The following is a 19251-nucleotide window of genomic DNA, read 5'->3' on the forward strand; positions in this document are numbered from 1 at the left end:
GAATCAAAAGGTATTGATGCGAGGACATATATCTTTTATTTCACTTAAATCTTTAGCATCCATTTAACAAAAATACCAGGGATGTTTGTACTAAAAGAAATGGTTTAGCCACTTATACATCTCATCAAAATATTTATAAACTAACATGACTTAATATAGTACGTTAAAATTTATCGTTCCTGAATGATCCACTATGTGGATAAGATATATATGTACAATAAATTATATCTATGTACATATATATATATATATATTAGAATAAATAGACTCATAATCAATAATTTTTTATTTCCTCTTTTTTTAGGTGAATTTAAAATTATTCGAAGAAGTGTTAAATTGATGAATCTATTATTTAGATCCAATCAAAAAAAAAAAAAAAAGATTGAATTACACAACATAGTCAAAATATTAAAATAGAAAAAATATTTCTAAGCGATTCTGAACATAAAAATGAACATATCAGATACAAATACAATTACGTCTAAAATAAGAAGATAGATTTCCGAAGGAACTGGAGTTACATCTCCTTTCAATTTCCATTCAAGAGTTCTTATGTGTTTTCACGCCCCTCGAGACCCATTTTAGTTTTACATATCTTATCTTAATTTTTTTTATTAACTAAACTAATTTTATTAAAAAATCGATCTAACGTATCATATAAAATTATGTCAATTTGTATTTTACTTTTATAAAATCTTTTTATGATTCTAATACTCCTCTTATACTAAATGCAAATGATACATTAGAGAGAGAGATAGAGTCAAATTGTATAATAATAGGAAAAAGTTATGCTTCCGCTGGGATTTTTTTTTTTTTTAGTTTTCTTATTTACTTCGTGATTGAGTATTTTTTTAATAATATTATAATTTTTTTTTTAAAAATATTTAAAAATGTTAACAAAATCATATAAAAAAAATTATACAGAATGCATTAGCGAAAGTCTAGCGGGAGCTCCCAGCAGTAGGCTTAGACCCACCCCTAATAATAGCAAATAATGGTCATCAAACCATTTGACTAGTGGTAGGCTAGCAACCCATTTAGACAAATTTAAATATATAATAATAAATTTTATTAAGGCCAAAGGAGCGTGCTTGCTGCATTCCAAACAAGAGTTTTGTTACACAACTTCTACTATACTTCACTTCATATTTTTTTAAATTTTTAAATTTTTTAATATTTTTTTTGAGTTTATTCTTTTAAATTATTTCAAATTTTCTATTTATTATTCATATAATAAATATTTGATAAAAGAAAAAAAAATAAAATTTAAAATAAAAATGTAAAGTGTAAAATATGATAAGGTTGTAAAGATTTATTCTCCAAACAATGGTACAAAGGGTCATTTCTCACTCCCCTGACACAACTCTTGCAACCTCACGCCTAATTTACTGCACAAGTGCAAATAGAGTCCTCTTAAGTGAACTTTCTGCATGCTGAAACCGACGAAATACAGTGAAATGGTTCGATTATTAAACCACACGTGACACATTAGCAGCCTTTAAGAGGACTCCATTTGCACAAAATGAATATGCATTATTCTTAGATAATCTCTTTAGTCCTAACGAAGTGTAAATGAGAGCATTTACCTAGTTTAGAATAGTATTCTCAAAGACCTTACTGCTATTTATTATTTTATTATTATTTTTTATCTACTTTTTATTATTATTTATTATTTTTCAATATTCTATAATTATTTTTTTACTATTATTTATAGAATACATGAGAATACCTTATAGAATATTCTTTTATTATTTTTTTACTATTATTCACAAATCCGTTTGAATAGTAAAAATATTTTATCCCATCTAGTCATTATAATTTTTTCAAATTTTTATACAAAATATAATAAAAAATTCAACTTTTTTAAATTCTAAAACAAAAAAAATATTAAAAAAAAATATTTTAACAATATTTTATTTAAATTTTAACTTTCATCTAAAATCATATCATCTCATCTCACTATCCAATCCGTACCTAAATCAAGTGATACTCTCTTACCACCGGGTGCTGTCTACTTGTCTTGGATTGCAAGTGATTTGATTTGAGTTCAAGATGGTTTTTATAGGGGATGGGTCCTCAACTCAAATATTGGCAAGACATGGAGTTTCAAGATTTCTATATTTTCTGAGAGTTCAGTTTTTATTGAATTGAACTTTGCTTGACCCATTTATCCCTACACCTTCCACTGCGTTAAGTGACAAATTGCAGAGCCAGGTCTATCTATCTAATAAGAACAGAAGCTAATGCTATTTCTTAAGCTAAAAAGAAAGGAAGAATAGAAGCCATTTCTTTGTTTATCGGTTGTAAGGAAGCAAACTCGAGGTCAGGCACGAGATCATGCAAAACCCTTTAATGTATCATAAAACTAAAGCAGTCATGTCATTCCTCTTTCCGCAGCACCCACCCCGCACAGGCAAATCGGACACCACTACCATATTATAATTATGAACTAAAAATACAGACTCTGAAACATCAAATGGTCCTTTTAACTGCAGTCAATCACTGAAGTCTGTGCTTCCACTGCGAGAGCTACTTGTGCCGCGACTGTGTATTGAGAGGTCCCTCATATGGCCGCTCAAACCAGCACCATCAATCTTGTTTTCTTGGAAGAATCTCTCCCTCTCAACGCGTTTTGCAGGTGGGGGCGGAATCGCGACTTGTGGGACATCCTTTTCAATGTGTTTTGGAGGTACCATTGCAACAGGTGGAGACTCCCCCTCAACATGTCTTGGAGGGGGTGAGATTGCGACAGATGGATGATGGATATTCCGTTCACTCGATGGTTCCGAACTCACTGGTCGTATAAGTGGACGGTTCAGCCTTTCTGCCGGAATGGAGGATCCAAGCAAACCCAAGTGGGGGCGCTCTGCTGAGTGCTCTTCATCTTCAGGTCTCACACAAGCTTTTCCTTTTCGTAATCTGTTGAGTGAAGAAACAACAGTTTCAAATCAGTAAACTAATCGAGTTTTCCTCACAAGTCAAATGAAAATAGCCAAGTTGGCAGATCTACTATCCAGTTTAGTAAGGGATATGAGTAGGCCATTAAAGCTAGGGTGGGTACGGTACATTTCAAAAGCCTAAGCCCCATGGAGATGTACATACCTTCGGAAAAGCTGCTCGGCCTCCTCTTCCTCTGTTTCATCAAGGCTAAAATGATTTGCAGTTGATGTAGGCCTACCTGAAAGAAGGTTATCATGTCTTGCAAGAACTTTCTGGAGTTGCTCGTTCAATTCAATTGCTTGAGAAACCACCTTCTCATCCCTGGGTGCATAACATAGGAATCAACTGAAACTGCAAGGGCTAAGTATGCGTAGAACACATGTACGCATAAGAGCACATGATGTGTACATGCAAGTCTCTATGCACATCTACATGCATGTGTTGTGCTAAGTAAACTAGTCAGTTGTCAGGCGCACAAGTTATGGAGCCATGGACGCTAATTAGACAATTCAGCCATCTGTGAGAGAGAGAGAGAGAGAGAGACCCAATTCCTAGTTATGGTCCATGGAGCCATGGACTAATATTTAGAAAAAACATTAACTTGATGTCGAGCAATATTAGGTACTCCAAGAATATGGACACGCGATACTCATTCTATTATAAGATGCCATGTCAATTAAAATTGACGCTTACATAAGAATTTTAATTACATGACATATTGTGATAGGATGGAGTACCATGTCATCTCTACTCTAGGAGCATCTAATAATTTCCCATCGATGTCCTACCTTGTCTTGTTTTCGTGATGACGATTGGTTCGCATGAAAATTTGAACGTGCATAACAAATATTACCAAATATTCACAAGAGTTGATTCTCATGTAAGCTATTCCCTCAACATTAGCTCAACAATTGAATGATTGAAGTACTACCACCAAAGGAAGATGGGACCTTTTACTAATTTTTATAACAATTCTAAGGCTGTGTTTGGGTAGTGGTACTATTCAATATTTCATTTACTTTTCACTACTATTTACTATTATTCAATATTTTATCATTACTTTTTCACCACTTTTTCACTACTATTCACAGATCATCTGAGATCACCTTACTATCCAAACGTAGCCTAAACCACCGATAAATGAGAAGTTATGAAAATGATATACTATTCTTCCAAGGGTAGCATGCTCCAGTGACTGAATAACTTCAGAGAAAAAAAAATCTAATATCATGATTTTTAGCAACTCCCTGTACACAGATCCAACTTCGATTTCACTTCTTCTAAAATTAAATTGAGAAATAATAGAATGCACAATAGCTATAAGTAATAAAGCAATGGAGTAATTGATTACTCAACCCTACCGAGAAGTCATCACAAGATGCATCACTCTTTGTTTTTGAAATGAACACTGTTCCACCAGATCAAGTGTAAACTCGTCCTTTGCTCCCTGAACGATATGACACCATGAAATTTGACAAGACATGCTAGTTTTTAGTTTCAAATATAATCAAGGAAAGAAATTTCATAAAACAACTGACATGCAATTAAGTATGTTCCAGACTGTTTGATTCGATTCAATCGAGGTAAACAAAGTGACATGCCATTCAAATAAGTTGCAATCCCATGATTCAGTTAGAACGCACAAGTGATGTACATATTTGGCATGTGGTAAACAAAGTGAAATGCAATTCAAATAAGTTGCAATCACATGATTCAGTTAGAAGGTAAGAGTGAAGTATATATATTTGGCATGTAGCCTCCAAACCAATAGTGCCTTTATATATAATTAACCATAGAAAATAAGGGTACATAAAACCATCTAATAACCAAGGCAAGTTCAACATAAAGTTTCTAAAGCTTTCAAAAATTCAGATTCAAACCAAAAAAATTAGCCATTATGCCATTTCTTTTTATGGCACAAAAGGTCATAAGGCTCTTGGATATTATCTTCCTCAAGTTGACAGCATTAGAACATCATAATAAAGGGATAGTCACCACCCGCCACAAAACCCATTCACTATTAATCACTTTTTTGTCTATCAAGTTGCTGGAAGCTTCAAGCAAGTAGGCACAAGATTCCTAGCTAGAAGCCATTAATCTCACCCAAAAATGCATATCAAATATGAGAGTTAAGACATTCCAAACTGTAGAACCATTATAATAAGAATATAAAGGGATTTTTTCATTATAAGATATGATGAAAGGGTGTTATAATATCAACATAACATAGCGCAATGAAACATATCAAAGCAACTCATTGCTGATCAGGTCGTATACAAAATTCAGGAATCATAATCCACCATACCTCAGGATGTTGAGTATCAACAGCATCGAGGACTTCCTTTAAAACCTCTAAAGCATTACTTGCCTTCTGAATTATACTGTATGGAATAGATAGACTTAGAAAAAGGTATTATTTGCAGGCATATCAAATTATCAAGACTTTGAGGAGTATAATTTTTTTTTATAAGTAATCTCTTTGAGGAATATATGAATATCATTTTTTTATAAGTAACATAATTTCGTCAAAAAGCAATTAGGGGCGCAATGTAGGTACACAGGAAGAATACAAGCGAACCCCCATTCAATAGGATATACGAGTATCTTGAAGTACACAAAAATGGAAATAGGCAGATTGAAGAACCTAAATTTGTAACATGATGATTTACCATCCCATTTATTAGAACATCAGCCTTCATTTAACATAAAAATAAAATAAAATAAAGGCAGGGCCAAAATCAAGATGGTCTAGAGTCTAGATTTGACCATGAGGATATTATATATCACTTGCACATGATCTCTTTATCTGCCTGAACCACAGGTAGAAGAAGCAGGGACATTGTGACATAGACACACTACCCAAAACAAGGTCCAACCAAAGCATGTTAAGTTAATATTAGACCCGAAGTTTGTCTACCAGCATTGGTCATAAGGAAGGTATCACCAATAGTTCAAAATGGACTGCAAATACGTAATTTCCAGGGCCATATATACAGTGAATAGGGCATAAAGTAGGCCAAAATACATCAATAAACAGAGTAAGCAGATGATACCTAGACTCGGGAACAAACTGTGGTTCTGCTTGCCGAGTAACCTCTTCATTCCTAGAGGAGGCTAGTTCCCCATTAGGTAAATCATTCTTTTTTGCTTGTGGTGTAGGATTACTTGATTGGACAGCATGGGGCCTTTGTGGAAACTGTACTCCTGCACTCTGAAAGATACGGAAAAATAGAAGTCCGTGAAATAGCATAACATCCAGAATATGTAAATAAGAATTTAGAAACACATGTATACAGGAATTCAAGACAGCAGTTTATATGAAGACATAATTCAATATTACTACTTGGCTTGAATACAATAAGCTTGTACGAAATATTTAAATATCAGAAAGCGGACATAGCAATTATGCCAATTTTTTTTTTTTTTTTTTTATAAGTCATAGCAATTATGCCAATTATGACAAGTTACACAGCAAAAATTACCGAGCTGACAAAGTAAGAGTGGAAGGACCACATTTTTAGGAACCATTTGGATAGTGAGATGAGATGAGATGGTTTTAGATAAAAGTTGAAAGTTGAATAAAATATTGTTAGAATATTATTTTTTAATATTATTATTGTTTTGGAACTTGAAAAAGTTGAATTGTTTATTATATTTTGTGTAGGAATTTGGGAAAGTTGTAATGATGAGATGAAATGAAATGAAACTGTTTCTGTATCCAAACGGGGCCTTAGTCATAAAATGGTTCAAGTCATCCTTTCTCCAAATAGACTTCAAATTCCTTTGGAAGAAAAAGAGTGGAATATAACCATATACTCAATACACAAGGCATATCGTTTCTATACATCTAACTTGAAAAATCCTTCTAAGTAACCTTCATGCGCATATATATATATATATATATATATATTTTGATAAATACAAATATCATATATATCAAAAAGGAGTAACCAAATACACTGAATGTATACAAGAAAAACCTTGCTCATATTAGAAGCCCCTAATGACTCCAAAAACCCGTGAAAAACAATCCAAAATACACCAAGCCCAACCCTAACCCCTTGTTTCCCGTAGAACTAAAACTCTACCCGAAAACCCAACCCCAACCCCTTATTTCTCTTAGAACTAAAACTTCACAATGCCCTCCCTTTGGACTTCCCGCTAATTGAGCTATCACCCTTAGCATCATAGTTGATTGCCCAATGAAGATGCTGTAACCCCTACTTTTCTTGAAACTTGATTTGGTTTCAAGAGCGTGGCTTGCCTCAATCGCAATGATTAGTTCTTTAAATTGGTCTTCACATCCTCCATGTGAAATTTCCACGAACTGTTAAATCTCGTTAACTTTAGAAAGAATCCAATCCGCTATTGGAAGAAGAGAGACCAGGGAGCAACATTATCCCCAGACATAGTATCCAACTACACTCCCCACTCTGGACATTCCTTTATACAAGACACCAACGCCAAGCTCATTGGTTCTCCAGCAACTCCATTGCTTCTCTCCAATGGTTTCAAGGTCCCCATTGAAGATTCTGGGATGACAGCAAGTTCTTTCACCTCTGGGGTGGTAGCGGATTCTACATCTCCTTCAGACCTCAGCAGTACACCATTTTCCTTCAACTCCAACAAGAGAGCCATAGTTTCTTCAAGGACCAAGGGTGTAATACCGACTATCGGTTTATCCTATGTACCAAGAGGCGAATGATATTCCATTACTGATGCCTTAACGCCAATACCAAATGTAGACTCCGCTTCAAATATGCCAGATTCCCTTTTGATCCGCTATACTCTCCTGGATCTGGTTATAGGGACAGGGCCGAATCCAATTTTCCGTTTTCCTTTATCAGAGTTTAAAGGGTTTAGGCCTATCTTGTTTCTTAAAACCCTATTGCCTCCAGCTGAAAGCAGGTATGTTTTCGTAGACAAGCAAGCTATCGCTGCCTTCAACTCGACGAATTGGGTTTCTATCTCCTTTAAAGAATTTTGCATCTCTACAAGCTGGTCTTGAGGCGTGATTTGCTGACCCCCCTCATTCTAAACCCCCGAGGCATGACCCGTCTTCAAAGTTGTCGCATAGGATCGCCTCGACACCGAGGATGTACTTGGGTCTTTCACCTCCAAGTTCTCCCTCTCTTCCACGCCACCTTCATGTCTACTGCAGCTCCCTGCCTCTAAGTTGGATGCGACTCCCTAACAGAGCCATGTCCTACAGCACCTCTGTCCTTCCATACCATCACTCCCAAAACGACACCCACGGGACTGATCTTGCCACGGGAAAAATCACGCAGCACCTCCTCCATCCTTCTCCAGCCACTACCCCCTCCTCGGGAATGAAAATAAAATTCCCGAGTGATGGCATTAAAAAATACTATGTCTTTGTTTTACGTATCCCAAAGTATTAAAAAATACACTAAACCATGGTAGTAACAAAAAATTCCTTTTTTCAGGTGAGTGGTAGCAATAATCAAATTCAAGCATAACCCCAAGGGATTGGCCCAAGTGGTGAAGGCTTTGGTCTTGGAGTATCACTCCTTTCAAGGTTCAAGGTTCAACACCTCATGGGTGCAAACAATCCTTTGGGGCCACACCCTTTGGTGAAAAGCCAGCGATTTAACCAATTCCGTGTAGGGAAAGTTCCGAGGGTGCAATGCATGGAACCGGGGTTTACTCTGCAAGGGTGGGTCCGAAGGGCCCTGCCTTGGAGAGGTTCCCCGACATTAAAAAAAAAAAAAAAAAAAAGGATCAAATTCAAGCATATAGGGCTGAGAAATATGCCTAAAATATACGCAACAACAGAGTATCACTAATCGGAATCAACTTTAATTGGCTGTTAATTAATGGCAATTTTTCGATGCCTCACATTTGTTTTAATAAATGACAAAGCGCACTTAATTGCATCGGGAGTGTTTCGAAATGCATATGCTTTATGCATTTCAACTGCACTTCATCAAATGTTCTTCACTCAAGAAGTGCATTTCCGCAGCTTTGCACTTTACATAGCTAGGCCCCACCTTCAAAACCCCACATCAACTTTTTCATGGGCCATAGACTATGTTCAGCTGGACTAATTTTTTTTTTTTTATTATATCGGGGAACCTCTCCAAGGCAGGGCTCTTTGGACCCACCTCTGTAGAGTAAACTCCGATCCCGTGCACTGCACCTTCGGAAGCTTCCATACACGGAACTAGTTAAATCGCTGACTTTTCGCCAGGAGATGTGGCCCCAAATGATTGTTTGCACTCATGAGGTGCTGAACCTTGGACCTTGAAGGGAGTGATACCCTAAGACCAAGGCCTTCACCACTTCGGCCAATCTCTTGGGGTTAATTCAACTGGACTAAATACACATCTCCACTGCCACTCCATCAACCTACACCACCACCATTTGTGAAATAGCCTGATGGTCACTACCCACTATGGTGTGGAACACAAACTCAAGTATATCTGATCAGTTAGTCACAAATATCTACAAGACCATGCATTAAGGCCTAGTTTGGGTACTGAGAATACCTCACTACTATTCATTATTTTATTATTACTTTTCACCTATTTTTCATTACTATTTACTACTATTCAATATTCTATCATTAATTTTTCACTACTATTCACAGAATACCTGAAAATACCTTACTACCTAAACATAACCTAAATTTCAATCAGCATAAGGGATTGAACAAACTCACTAGTCACTTAGAGTCCTTACCAGTCATCATGCTAAAGAAATAGCAAAGATCTTTATTATTGCTATACTCTCGTATTCACACAACACAGTTTACAAGACCCACTCTCATTTTTGTATAACCATGCCATGCTCTGTCCCAACCATATGCTAAAAATCGAGTGTTGCGCCATAGTGTGGAACACACACTTAGGCATATCTGATCAGTTAGTCACAAGTATCCACAGAGACCAAGCTTTAAAAGTTCAAATCTACATAAGTGATCAAACAAAGTCACTCGAGTTCATACTAGTCATCATGCTAGAGAAATATCAAAAATATTCATTATAGCTATATACTCTCACCTTCACACAAAACAGTTTACAAGAGCCAATCTCATTTTTGTCTAAATATGCCAAGTTTTGACCCAACCATAATACACCTACCACCAATTCATAGTATGCCTCATAATACTTGGGGAACTTTCCGGTAGCACCACCAAGGGATGTTTGTGTGGCATCTAGCAGAAGAAAAATCCGCTCCCTTACAGGCAAGTCTGACTGCAACCAACAAAATTGGCCGAACAAAGGTAAGCTATTTAAATAACAAATATAAAAGATCATCTAATAGCAACAAGTTTTTCTAAATGGGAGCAAAGCTGAACCTTTTTCTTGACTATCTTCACAAGTAAGGGGAGAATCCCTGTATCAAGCACCTGCTTGTGAATATGTTCTCCAACAATATTGTTCATCAACATCTCCAATAGCTGCAAAAATTAAGAAATAAATGCAAGATTGAATAGAAAGGCACCAAGCAGGCAGAGCATGAAAAGCCCTAATTATAAGGTCATTCGATCATGGCATCTTTTAAAAGAAAAAAAAAAAACTACCCATTTCAGTGAAACGGTGTCTTTTCTCTCTTTTTTCTGGGCTGGGAACTTCAATTAATGCAAATGAAAATTAGGTCACACCAACCAAACATTTTCTTCATCCAACTCACCATCACAGCATAGAGCTGAGTATTTGGGTGTTTACTTCCCAGCCGTTTTTTAATAGCTTTAATGACATCTCTAGCTTGCCTGCATAGTTAGAAACAACAAGACCCTGCTGAGAAAAAGAAGATGAAGCAAACTAGACAATAAATAGGATAAGAAAGCTTGAGTCATTGATGACCAAGCCAAGTATAGATTCAAGCCAAAGAGCATAAAGGCTATAATAGGGCAATGCAGGCTTATCTTGATTACATCAGCAAGCAGCAAGGTCAGACATCATGTAGCATTAACAAAAAAACAGTCATTCAAACATCTTCTAAGAGAAGTGTTCTATGAACAGCTGACATGTAATAAATTTCAGAGGAATGATGTTGGGTTTCCAGAGAGTCAGCATGGAACAACTAGCATAATTAAAAAAAGTGAGTAGACTGTAGATCATCTTCTACTGCATTGTGAGGTTGCTAAAGTGTTATGAGAAGATGTATTCGGACGATTAGAGCTAGCCTAGGTTATGCCTACCATTGTGGTTGAGCTTCTAGCCAGTTGGACAAATCTAGGCAGTATTCCACAAATCACAGTCGTGTGGAAGATGGTTCCTATCTGTATTTTGTGGTGCGTATGGCAGGAGCGTAATGACCGGACGTTTGAAGACAATGAGTGCTCATTGGAAGAGCTTAGATTACTTTTTATCAGAACCTTATTTTTATGGATCAAAGCTGTTGATTTCAATGGCCTTGATTTTCATGATTTTCTTGTTTCTATTCCTTTTTTTTTTTAATAAGTAAACGATGATGTTATTAATAAAGAACAGGCAAAGCCCAAGTACACAAGATGATATACAAGAGATAAAGCCTATCTAGGTCACAGTATTAAAAACTAGAAAGTCATGAAAAGTCAGACCATTAAAATCTAAAGCTATGGCCCATAGAAATGAAGTACGAAAAAAATGAATGCAAAGTTCCTCTAGTGACCGCTCCTTGTTTTCGAAAGTCCACTTATTCCGCTCTTGCCATAAGCACCACATAATGCAGGTCGGAATCATCTTCCATACGGCTTTGATTTGTGGGACTCCTCTCGAAAGCGTCCAACTAGCCAATAGATCAACCACCATTGCCGGCATTACAAAATATAAGTCAACTAGGCTAAACACTTCCAACCACAAGGCTCAAGCTATCTCACAATGTAACAAGAGATGTTCAACTGTCTCTCCGGATCTCTTACACATACAACACCAATCGAGGATAACTACTTGTCGCCTCCGCAAATTATCAATAGTCAGAATCTTCTCCAACGCTGTTGTCCAAGTAAAGAAAACCGCTTTAGGAGGTGCCTTATTCCTCCAGATTTTCCTCCATGGAAACTGAGTATTTGCTAGATGTGAAAGGGACTTATAGAAAGATCGGACCAAAAAAGTGCCCTTACCTGTAGGAGTCCAGCACAACCTATCAGTCTGCTGACTATTTGGCTTCACAGAATATAATAGCCTGAAAAAAGCCTCAAATCTACTTCCCAATCTTGAGCCACTCTACTAGAAGTGACATTTTTTTTATAAGTAATAAGTAGTTGTATTGATAAAGATAGGCCTAGTCTAAGTACACTGGAGGTATACATATGAGTACACCAATTTAAGAACTAGAAATTGTTACAAAGCGGGAATACTTACCACGACACTTGGTCCCTTGAACAAAGCATGAGGTCCGCTACTGAAGCATCTTGATTACAAGCCACACGGAAAATAGCTGGAAAGGAATCCTTAAGGGCCTCATTCCCGCACCATATGTCCCTCCAAAACTTGATTCGGGACACCCCCCCCCCCTAAACACTACTCTAGCATGGCTATAAAATCCCCCCCATCCACGTCGAATATACTTCCAACACCATTAGCTCCATGTGGTTCTTTAGTACACCATCCGCCCCACAAGGTCCCATATTTGTGATCAACCACATACTTCCATAAGGCGTCTGATTCCATGTTATACCTCCATAACCATTTTCAAAGTAAGGCCCAATTAAGGCCTAGTTTGCTTTCCAGACTAAAACACAAAACTTTAAAAACCTCTCATCTCATCATTATAACTTTTCCCCAATCCCCACACAAAATAAAATAAACAATTCAACTTTTTCAAATTTCAAAATAAAAATAATATTAAAAAATATATTCTAACAATATTTTATTCAACTTTTTAACTTTAATCTCATCTCATCTCATCTTATCTCAAAACAAACAAGACCTAAAAGTTCTCAAATTTTTTACCCAAACCTCCTGACGAGATTGGTCTACACACCTTATCCCATTTCACCAGGTGAAATTTGGATTCGTCCCCCATCCCACTCCATAAGAAATCCCAATACAATTTTTCAATTCGAGCCGCCACACTAGCAAGTATGGAAAAAAGACAAAAAATATGTAGGTAAGTTAGAGGGGGTGCTCTTAATGAGAGTCAAATGTCCACCCTTCGACAAATACAATCTCTTCCATCCAGCCAATCTCCTTCCTATCTTCTCAATAATAGGATCCCAAATAGATGAGGCCCTTAAGGCTGCCCCTAGAGGCAATCCCAAGTAAGACATGGAAAGAGAGGCTACCTTGCACCCCAAGTATACAAGCTAGTTGCCGAGTATTGTCGACGTTCCCCGCTAGCACTAACTCTAACTTGTCAAAATTCACTTTCAAGCCTGACACTGCTTCGAAGCACAAGAGGAGACACTTCAATGCCTTCAACTAATTGCGGTCTGCCTCATAGAATAATCGTGTCATCTGCAAAAAGTAAATGAGACAAAATAATAATGCCCCTATTAGGATCACCTATCGAGAATCCAGCCACAAAACTGTGAGAAACCACCGCCGATATCATCCTACTAAGAGCCTCCATAATGATGACAAACCACGAGAACTACTAAAGAAACATGTGGGACAACCATTGGTCAAGATTGAGAACCTTGCCGTTGAGATGCACCAACTAATCCACAACCGCCATATAACCCCTGTGGCACCCGACTTTAATCTACTATCCAGGCCTTCATTCGCTATAAGGACTGAATCCAGAATTTGACGACCCCGAACAAACGCATTTTGTGGCTTCAAGATGATTTGATCCAAGACCTCCCCTAACCTGTTTGCAAGCACCTTAGAGATGATTTTGTACACCCCATTCACAAGGCTAATAGGCCGAAAGTCCTTAATCTCTGAGGCTCTATAGTGTCAAAGCCAAGGCCATCAAGCTTAGGCCTCCAACCCTCTTGTTCTGAAAGCAATTGTTCATAGAAGTCCACCACATGCTCCCAAATCCTAGGGGCCCCCTTGCATTCCATACCATTAATATTCAGCCTTTCAATGGTATTAGTTCTTCTGTGGGAATTAGCAACTCTATGGAAGAACTTTGTGCTCCAATCCCCTTCTTTTAAACAAGTGCACCACAAGAATAGGCATTATCATCTAGGAAGATGGTATACAAGAGGTTTCTATTTCTCCTTCCTAGATGGGTGTCACCTCTTGTATACCATCTTATGTACTTGGGCTATGCTTATTCTTTTTAATGCAATTGTTTACTTATAAAAAAAATCAACTAGCATAATTTCAGTTTAACTAAAAAAGCCATTTTTTTGAATCAGGATGTCAACATTGGATGATACAAATGGCATTCTCTATCAGGCTTGCCAACAGTTTGAGTCCTAAAACCATAGAAAGGAAGCTCGGAGGAAGTAGTTGAGCTCCTTCAAGACAAATTATTCAAGAGAAACTCAACAAGCCAAGCTTCATCCCATCAGAAAATACTAATCTCATTTCCACTATGAGAACCTGAAGATTGCCTACGGTAAATTCAACACTTTTTAATGTTATTAATAGAAACTCGTACCAGCTTGAACATGAACAAGCAATTTGGGATAAATTTAATCTCAGCGCAAGTTGATCCAGCTGAACACAAGTCTAGCTCAAACATTGCAAGACAACATTCAGGCTGGCTATTGGAAACCCGTGACCCCACAAATACTTATGCAAGCCATCTACATTTAAAAATTTACTTTTTTTTCCATTCGGATTTGTAAACAACGGATTTACCCAGCATGTTTTACACACAAAAACATGTTCACCACCACGTACTTAGGAGGAAGAAGGCTTGATTAGGTGCTAGAACTCATTGGCATCCATATTTGACACATATAAGTGTACATTTCATCTTATTCATGTCAGAGCTAAGGTTTCCATCATTTCATTTGGCTTACTCTTGCAACCTTATTGCCCAAAATCAATAACCATCACCGAGAACCAATAATATTTTTTTGCTACGTAATCAAAGTTTTTATTAAAAAACGCAACAGACACAACCCCTGTATGCATTACGTATGTATAACCCATAATTCCGTAAGAAGACAGCTTAATAAATTACATTTGCTTCAAATTCATCTGCAGTTTGCTACGAATTAGCCATCACTTCAATATATAGAAATTCTTACAGTAAGTCCCATTTGCCAGAGCAGTTACTGCCAAAAATGCCGATGTGCAATACATATTATTCTATGATAATGATTTAAAGCAGAACAAAGGTTCTATAAAAAGCAATCACTCCAATATACCTCTCCCAAGGAAAGTATACAAGATAATTAAGTACCCATTCATTAATTAACAACATTAGACGGCCTATGCAAACTATTATCTTATGTGATCTATAATCTTCTATTCACATAAAGAATACTGATATATAGTGAACTGTTACCTGTGATCATGAGCAATTAATTCACAGATTTGAATGTTTTTTGCCCAATCCATTTCAGCCAGTTTCTCACTTGTTGCAGAACTGACAAGCTCAGCAGCCATCTTTTGCTTAACTCTGGACTTAAAATAAAAAAATCAGCATTACGTGTTTAGGTATAGAAGAAATAAAAATTTTATAAAAGAATTGACTAATTGCAGATGCAACTTCTAAAGTAGCCAAAACAGCGTCACCTGAGAAAACAATGCAGATGTGCATACACACTTAAGAATAGTGAAGGCTCCACAAATGAGCATAATCAATATCGCAGTATCATCTTGAAAGTCATTATTTTATAAATTATTAAAATCCCCAAGAGATAACACTAACAATTGGAAGTCATTATTGCATTAACACAATACATTCAACACTCAATCATGGCCAATCTGAAGTAAAAAATGGTTTAGAAGTCAAGCAACAGAAACATGCATGAGAGAACAAAACATGTAAATGAAAAATAGTTTAAAAAGTGTGTTCAGACCATGTTTTAGTGCTACATGCGAAGGAGAGTCAAATCCACGATGAGGGTTATACCTTAGGCCATTATTTCTAAATTATGTGGAACGATCCAAAAGGCAGTAACTTTCTTGAGAGTGCCTGATCCACAATACAACCATCACACGGCTCCAGATATAGAAGCAGAAGAAAGGCACACTAAATGGTGACAGAACAATCAAATGCGCATAACTAAGAATGTTTAATTAAAGGAGTAGCTTAATACGCACTTATGGTTCCAAAAATTGTGAAAATAACTTAATTAAATAACTTCTCGCCTTCAATCGAATTACATAGCAATAAAAATAATTTAGTTAAACCCAGGCTACCATCCTATCAATCACACCAGTGGAAATTAGAATTACTGATTTCATTATGTAAATGCAGATTAAAAAACCAGCACAATTATTAAACGTCAACGAAGCAGCTGAAGATAATTATAACCATGCATCAACTGATAAAAGGGAAGAACCATATCCGATTACTTGAGGATATTCAGAAAGAATATAAACATACATTCGGTGACAAAGGCAAGAGCCCAATCAAGCACCAAGGGTTCACTAAGTGGAACCGAGACTTCGACGCCGAACCCGGAGCACGCTACTCTGCAACCAATCAAACGAGAAACTTTATGAGGTTAGATAACAACAAAACAGTACCTCACTTCGTTATAACTGACATTTAAAAATATATATCTATATCATACAAATTGGAGAACTGTTAGCGAAACAATAAAGGTACAAAATAATATTCATCCAGTTTTAATCTCCCAAAGAAAAACTGAAATTTAGGAAACAAAATGGAAAACCCCCAGAACAGACAACTAAGATTAAAGCTTCGTTCAGATCTCAGTCAAGGCATCAAGAAGAACAATATATACAGAGGGTTCGTTCAAAATCAAGATATCCAGATTGTAAATTGCAGGAACCAAAATTCTCAAGCCAAGAAAAAAAAGGGAACAAACGAAAAAGAGACGGCATACCGGTGAAGAAGGAGAGAAAAACAGAGACAATTAGAAGAACAGTGAAGAAGAGCTGGTAAACCTTAAAGAGCCTCAGCATTTCAAGCGACAATAATTGATCAAATGAGAACAACTCACAAAAACCCAAACAAAAAAAAAAAGATCTCTATCTAAAGCTTTTATTCTCTCTTTTCGTGTAGGCTAAAAGTAATTTTTGGGGGCGGAGAGGATGCTGCGTTCTGGTGTTTGGAGGGCGAGAAAACGGAAAGGGGTGGGAGGAGAAGTATCTGGGTAATATTCTCGTCGTTTAGCACGGTAGCAAGTTGCTAGTTAAGGTATTAGAAGTAGAACAGCGGCACCGCCATTGAGGGCCTGTCTAAAGCTAAAAAAGCTAAAGCTGCTTTTTTAAGGAGAAAATTTTGGGGGTTTCTACCGTCACTTGTTGGTTCACCTGTATGCTGACCCTTCCTCTCTTCATCTCACACGTGTAACTAGTATTGGCTTTTATTTTGTTCTGTTTTCTGGTATACGTTTCTTTTTAAATGGTTTTGGGCCTTTGGCATAAGAGACCAATCATTGAAGTACTGATTTTATAGGATATATTAAATTTATTATAATAATAAATTTATTATTTAATATATTATATTAATTTAAATTAATTTTTATTTTTATAAAATTTCTGTGTAATTAAATTATTTTTTATTATTCAATTATTTGAGTTAAAGAATTTTGTCAAATAAATTTTAAAATTCAATTATGTTCTATCTTGATATTCATCAACCCATGAATTTAACTATTTTTATCTTAAAATAATTTAGTATTTTAAATAAAACATAAATAAATTTTAGGCTTCGTCTATTTTTATAATTTTTTTTAATTCATCTCATTTTTTTATCTAATTATTATAATTTTTTTAATTTATACATAAAATAAAATAAAATAAAAACTTTTAACTTTCTTAATTTTTAAAATAAAAATAATATTAAAAAATATTTTATAATAATATATTATTTATATTTTAAATTTAATTTCAATTCATTTTATTTTATCTACAAAATCAAACAATGGTATGTCAGTTTGTTTTATTTTGCACTGAAAAACGAGGGAGGAGAGAGAGGAAAAAAAAAGCGTGTCCGATCCCAAAAGGACAGCCGGTTGTAGAGGACTAAGGTCGCCTGGTTGGGTATCCTATCATTGACGGGGACAAATGCCAACAAAATAAAGAGAGTGGTAAAACAGATTGTACTCTCGCATGTGGTGATATGACAATTACGGGAAAAGAAAGGAGAAAGAAAATGGGTGGACAGGGTGTGCTTGGGCGGTGCAAGTGTTGGCCAACTTGGCCGGGCAGAGAGTTTGTGTTGTGTGCCTTGCTGGCACTTGGATCCTGCTTTAGACTAACATGGAAAAGCAGCACTCTCCTACATACCCCAACCTTTTCCTTTTTCATCTGTTGTCCAATAAAAGATCACCACGTAATCGGGACAACTGTATTCCGATCCTCATTGGGTCACCGTATCACCCCCAAATTTAGCGTTTTAATCCTCCTTTTATTTTTTGCTTTTTTTTTAATTGGCCTTTTCGTCTGGGGCAAGTTGAACGCGTGGCTGTCTGGTTGATTGTCTTAACCGCTGGATTTCAGCTTTCAGTGCATCCAATGATTGAAACAGTCTCCTTAAGATTTGGTAAATGAGAAAAAAAAAAAAAAAAAAAAAACTTTCGTGCATACGACGTTGAAGAAGCATGATTATCATTAATTATTTCATAGGAATTGGGACTAATTATTACGAGTGTGTCTAACATTTACGAGGTACTCCATTTTAACAAAACTCATGGACCACTTACTTTGTATTCTGATTATCTTAGAATTCAATGGCGTGTAATGCTCAATTACTTATTGCAAATCATGTAAATTTTTGACAATTTTTAACATTTTTATTTAAAAATATCATCATTTTTTTCCTTTAAGACTATAATTATAATCATAGTTTGGTATCTGTAAAGTAGCATTATCATAGTCAAAAAATTACTCATATTTTTAAATGAAAACTGATACATATATAGAAAGATTATATAAAAGTAAACTTACAAACTGATTTAATTTTATAAAAATAACTTTATAGTTTGATGTATCATATTAAAACCACATCAATTTATGTGTTTACTTTTGTATAATCTTGTTGTGTCTAAAGTATTTCCTTTTACAAATAAGTCAACCAAGTCAAGTCAACATACATACCCGTGAACATCTCAGTGCCCGGTCAATCATCGAGGCTCAAGCAATAAAAATTCCAAGCTTGCCACTACATAAACTCAAACTCGACTTTAATTTAACAATTATAAGCAATTTCAACGGTGAAAACTATCCTATCACAATTTGGAAGGCGCTCTTTTACACACGTGGACAGCCAAAGACAATATTAATGGACTTTGATTAGAGAAACAAGAACAACCCC

At 36.0% G+C, this 19251-nt stretch overlaps 1 protein-coding gene across 2 annotated transcripts; it reads right to left on the minus strand.

Annotated features, from left to right (window-relative positions):
* Positions 1-2302: 2302 nt before the first annotated feature.
* Positions 2303-17250, minus strand: LOC121248924 (TOM1-like protein 5). 2 transcript variants are annotated; one of them, XM_041147536.1, is made up of 11 exons: positions 16817-17250; positions 16351-16439; positions 15304-15417; positions 10597-10675; positions 10262-10363; positions 10044-10157; positions 5994-6151; positions 5246-5321; positions 4302-4387; positions 3103-3261; positions 2303-2919 (listed from the first exon to the last, which is right to left on the minus strand). In XM_041147536.1, exons 3-11 carry the CDS (start codon positions 15402-15404, stop codon positions 2496-2498), a joined length of 1299 nt encoding a protein of 432 aa, XP_041003470.1. In that variant the 5' UTR covers positions 15405-15417; positions 16351-16439; positions 16817-17250; the 3' UTR covers positions 2303-2495. The 2 variants fall into 2 exon arrangements, with proteins under 2 accessions (XP_041003470.1, XP_041003471.1); XM_041147537.1 differs by having other exon boundaries at positions 15304-15422; positions 16817-17187.
* Positions 17251-19251: the final 2001 nt, after the last annotated feature.

Source organism: Juglans microcarpa x Juglans regia, chromosome 2D, assembly GCF_004785595.1.
Source record: "Juglans microcarpa x Juglans regia isolate MS1-56 chromosome 2D, Jm3101_v1.0, whole genome shotgun sequence".
Classification (NCBI taxonomy): Eukaryota; Viridiplantae; Streptophyta; class Magnoliopsida; order Fagales; family Juglandaceae; genus Juglans; species Juglans microcarpa x Juglans regia.

What these genes read in the sequence shown, in the direction of transcription:
- LOC121248924 (XM_041147536.1), bottom strand. Translation starts at nt 15,404, where the DNA reads ATGGCTGCTGAGCTTGTCAGTTCTGCAACAAGTGAGAAACTGGCTGAA. An exon ending in TTGATACTCAACATCCTGAG is followed by an intron (nt 4,388 to 5,245) that starts GTATGGTGGATT and finishes CATATCGTTCAG; the next exon opens with GGAGCAAAGGACGAGTTTAC. An exon ending in GCCGAGCAGCTTTTCCGAAG is followed by an intron (nt 2,920 to 3,102) that starts GTATGTACATCT and finishes TTCACTCAACAG; the next exon opens with ATTACGAAAAGGAAAAGCTT.